At 41.2% G+C, this 4492-nt stretch overlaps 1 protein-coding gene across 1 annotated transcript in view; it reads right to left on the bottom strand.

Moving 5' to 3' along the window:
- Positions 1 to 429: 429 nt before the first annotated feature.
- POLA1 (DNA polymerase alpha 1, catalytic subunit) overlaps positions 430 to 4492 on the bottom strand; it is a 204025-nt gene continuing 199962 nt past the window's right edge. The window contains exon 36 of the mRNA XM_026856271.1: positions 430 to 1703. Coding sequence (XP_026712072.1) covers positions 1531 to 1703 — 173 coding nt within the window. The 3' untranslated portion in view covers positions 430 to 1530. The remainder of the gene's footprint in view (positions 1704 to 4492) is intronic.

Genomic DNA, 4492 nt, shown 5'->3' with positions numbered 1-4492 from the left:
AGCTAAACACGTTGGGAAGGAACGATAGCTCGCCAGGGGTGGGACAACACCAACACAAAACCAGGGATTGCACAGGTTTGATTTTTCATGTACTGTGACTCAACATGAGTAAAAATGAAAGAATTTAGTCCCAAAAGTTGCTCAGAAGACCACCATGTATACAGCATGTTCTGATGCCACTATAGGGAAAAATGAATGTCATAAAATAACACAAACAGCCACATGCAGCTCTTTGGTGCCCAACATGTTTGTGCTTTTTTTTCAAGCCCCCTTCAGTAATGGCCGGCCACCCTAAAAACGGACATGTGAGCACTTCTCTAAAACCAGAAAAAGTGGAGCAATACGACCTCACAGGGAGGACTTTCAACAGACAGATGATCAAATCACACACTCTTTTACTAAAAAAAACTTTATTTTTTTTTTCCTTCAAGTGTTAAGAAAACTTTACATTTTATACTGTTAAAGATCTGAAAGAAAATTTTTATAACCTTACATTAATATATCACATTGCAAACTTAATGGCAAACATGAGTACAATAGTATTTTGTGTACAAAAGCATGTACCCAAATTTATGCTCTTTTCTTGTCATATCTGCTTGTCATTTTATTATCAGTAAATGAAAAATACAATTTGTTTATAAAACCTTTAAAACATCCAATACAGTAATTATTACAGAACAGCAACAATGATCCTCTGCTTTCCCTTCCCCTGTTATTGGTTACAACGCCATCCCAAACATATTTTTCCCTATAGATTGCTTACTTTCAAAATACTTCGCATGGAAAGAAACAAAGTACATTTATATCCCGTGTATGTACAAAATGGGTTTTGTACATGTGCGTGTCTTTACATTTATATAGAAATTTCCAACGTGGCAGAATACTATGCTTAAAGATGCACAGAAAGACTCTCAATAAAAAGATGGTCCTTGTTTTTAGCACCTCCAGGTTTCAGTTGTTCTTTACCTTTAATAAATTTGAAAGTAAAGTGTCCCTACCTCTGTTCAGAAGGTATTAGGACATCAAAGGCATTTAGGTTTAGTATTGTTTTTAATTGGTATGTTTATGATCAGGAAGAAGATAAACTGAAAAGGCAAAACATTAGTGCTCCTACTGAGACCTCTACTAACCTCTCTTCCTGAGAGCACCTCTACTAAATACCCTGGAGCAAAGTCTAGGATCACTTACATTCCAGCAACTCTCACTGGGAATTATCCAATTAAAGCAGCAATTCCCCCACCCCCTTTTCCCTCATAGGTCTAAATACACAACCAAATATATTGCAAAAATCAACTACGCCGTATTTTAATAACCCTGGCTTCTCAATGAAGAAAAGAACGGAAGATAAAACCACCTTGAATATTTCATGTCCACGTGAATCATACATCCCGTTTTCATCTTCTGTTCTTCCTCCTCCAAAGAGACAAGATCATTAAAACATCACTGTGCACACTGAAATAGAGTATTGCTTAAGAGATCATTACTGTTAAACGAGGAACTAGCCTCTTGTCTCCCTCCATTTTTAATTAATCACTGTCTTTCATTACTGGACTCTCCCACAGATCTTCCTATATTGATGGTAAAGAGTTTGCCAAGGTTCACTTCTGAGTAGCCACTCATGGACAGACATTTGTCTACAGTGCTCTTCAGTCTTTTGTAGGCCTCAGAGACTTCCTTCCTGAGTGGCTTCTTCTTCAAATATTCTAAAAGAACAAAGAAAAAAAACAGAGGAGGATTAAATGACCACAAAAAGACAGGAGTTTTGCATTCACCACCACTGCAAATCATGGTATTTTAAAATGAGGCAAATGTCGCAGCTAGCAAAGACGACATTGATGGCAAGCTCTCCCAACTTCGGCTGCCTTCCCATTGAGCCCCCACCCCGCTGCGCTGTACCAGCCCATTACAGGCCATGTTAAACCTGCCTGTGGTGGCGAGGCTGAAGCGTCCTCAGCCCCACCAGCGTGGGTGCAGCGGCTCCTGCCAGGAGCTGTCAAGAAGCACCGCTTGCCCAGTCATGTCATCTAACTGGAGGGAAACAGGGGTTCACTCAACCACAGCAGAGAAAATAATCAATAGCAGGGCTGGTTCTAATTTAAAGCTAACAGGTGCCTTAACTTAGTAAGAACTACGATGAGTCCCCAGGCATTTGAAGCAGGGAGATTCTGCCCAAGTTTGGCTTCAGAAGTGAAGGAAACCACACTTCACTTCTCTCGACCCTGCTGCTGCCAACACTGGCACCGGCATGACCTGGGACAGACTTAACCACCCATCCTGTGTGTGCTCATACGCACCCTGTGTGCAGGATGGGAATTGTGATGCTCAGCACTACAGAGGCATTGGAAGGAAAAGGGCAGTAGCACAAACCAGGGAAATTCCATGCTATCCTACTCTAAAATGGAGAGAAGATGCCTGGTATCTCAACCAGGAGACACGAGGTTCACCTGACACATGAACGAAGAGAGCCATTCCCAAATGCTTGATCAGTAATACCTGTGAAGAAATGTCTGGAATGCAAGATATTTATTCCCTTGTACATTTGTGTGTGTACACGTGTGTGCATATGCATGAGTCTGTACATATTTCAGGAGCGAAGCCCAAACTGTTCTAGTTTTATTGGGGTTTTTTGTTATATTTTATGCTATGCAAAAAAAAAAATAATCTCCAGGGATTTTGTTTGGGTCGTTGTCCAGCTTTTGCTTTACCAAGGCTGTGGACAAAGACTAAAAGAACAAATGATATTCTACTGATACACGTCAATGCCACCTTGATGTGGATCTGGTGCAGTTGTGCTCCTCCTTTCCAACTAACTCCACGTTCTAGAAACACCAGCTCCTACCCAAAAGCCTGAGTCTGCAGTTACACCTTGGAACAGGCAGCGCTGGACAGTCTGCATTACTGAGCACACAAGAAGGACATATTGCAAGACGAGGTGCCGTCACAGTCAGTTTCCCCTGGAGGGACTCCAGGTCAAGCAGAACTGCAAGAGCACAGCACAGGTAAAGGTCGAGCTTTCAAGCCATTCAGGTGCAGCATAAGCACATCTCTTGTAAGCAACCAACACAATCCTCTTGTTGTTCATTAGCTTAGCCTAAAAGCTGTCATCTCGTTCCCTCCTGTCACCTTCACGATGTTGGTACTGCCCTCCTCACGCTTTGAACATGTAACAAAAAAGCCTCCATCCCCTCTCGAATGGCTTTTACTACATGGCACAAGTTACGATGAAAAACTAGTTGTCTCTAAAACAGCTGAGTTTATCTAAGAGAAGGGTTTGGAGGAGAGGGACATGCTGTTTTTTTGAGTCCACTTGAGCAAGGGAAGAAGTGGCTCACTTTTGCAATGACTCACTTCTGCAGTTGTGACTGAGATGAAGACGTCCCATCGGACGCACCTTCATATCAGCAGCCAAGTCAAGGATGGCTGCATGAGGAGATGGCAGGGAAGGGAGGCAGGGTAACAGAAATAGCTATTATAGTTTTGGGGTTTGTGAATTCCTCTTCCCTGAGGATATATGAATATTTTTGCAGAGCCTCAGATGTTTTAAGATGAGCTCAGCAGATTAACTACCGGATACGATACAAACAGTAATGTTATACTGATCAATTGCCACCTGTTTAGGTTTTCCAGGTTATTCATAAAGTTCCACTGAACTCAATTGCTCTGCATGATGCTATCAAATCTTTAAAAATTAAATTAAAATTTAAATTAACGACGCCAGTTTGAGTAACTGAACACGTTGATTAAAAGCACTTTGGTAAGCACCTTTCATGCATCCTTGTGAAGAAGGATGTATTGTGCTGCCATATTCAGTTTTGGGTACTTACATTGCCCACATCAGGCAGTAAGCAGAGTAAGATGCCTAGTTGAAGATACCACACTCTCACCATTACCCAGACAGTAATGACATTACATCTGTCAGCAGAAATAAAATTTCCTAAACCTACACCACCAATACAATAAAAACGTTGATTACAAGAATCTGTTGATCAACAGTCTGAAGTCACTATGACATAAACAAATTTAATGATCCAGAAATTATTTAAATGTAGGGTTTAATTAAACAAACCTTGAAAATTGTAAAAACGAGATCCATAAAAACACCAAACCCACTTTGCCACAAATTCAGCACAAAGTAGTAGTTTATTAGTTATTTTCAAGTAAATCATATAGTAAGTGGGTTCATTTGCCACTGCTCACATGTTAGCAAAACCATGCTCTTTATACCAAGCAACTGTGGAAAATACCATCCTTGTAGCTCAAAACTAGGCTAAAATAGTTTAAAGCTTCCTGGAGCTCAGGACCAAGGTGAAATGTATCAATGTGCAGAAACAGCTGGCACATGTGAACAGAGCTGGAAGGCACATTAATCATGAGAACAACAAGGCAAACAATAAACCAGTGCTGAAAGTAGGGAACAAAAATACAGGCCTGTGTACAGCTCCCATTCAGGCTCCAGCCGTCCCACTAACAGAGTGCCTAGCTTTGCCCCCCC

Source organism: Athene cunicularia (assembly GCF_003259725.1).
Source record: "Athene cunicularia isolate RWA chromosome 1 unlocalized genomic scaffold, athCun1 chr1_part1, whole genome shotgun sequence".
Lineage (NCBI taxonomy): Eukaryota > Metazoa > Chordata > Aves > Strigiformes > Strigidae > Athene > Athene cunicularia.
This window is presented reverse-complemented; position numbering and strand designations above follow the sequence as displayed.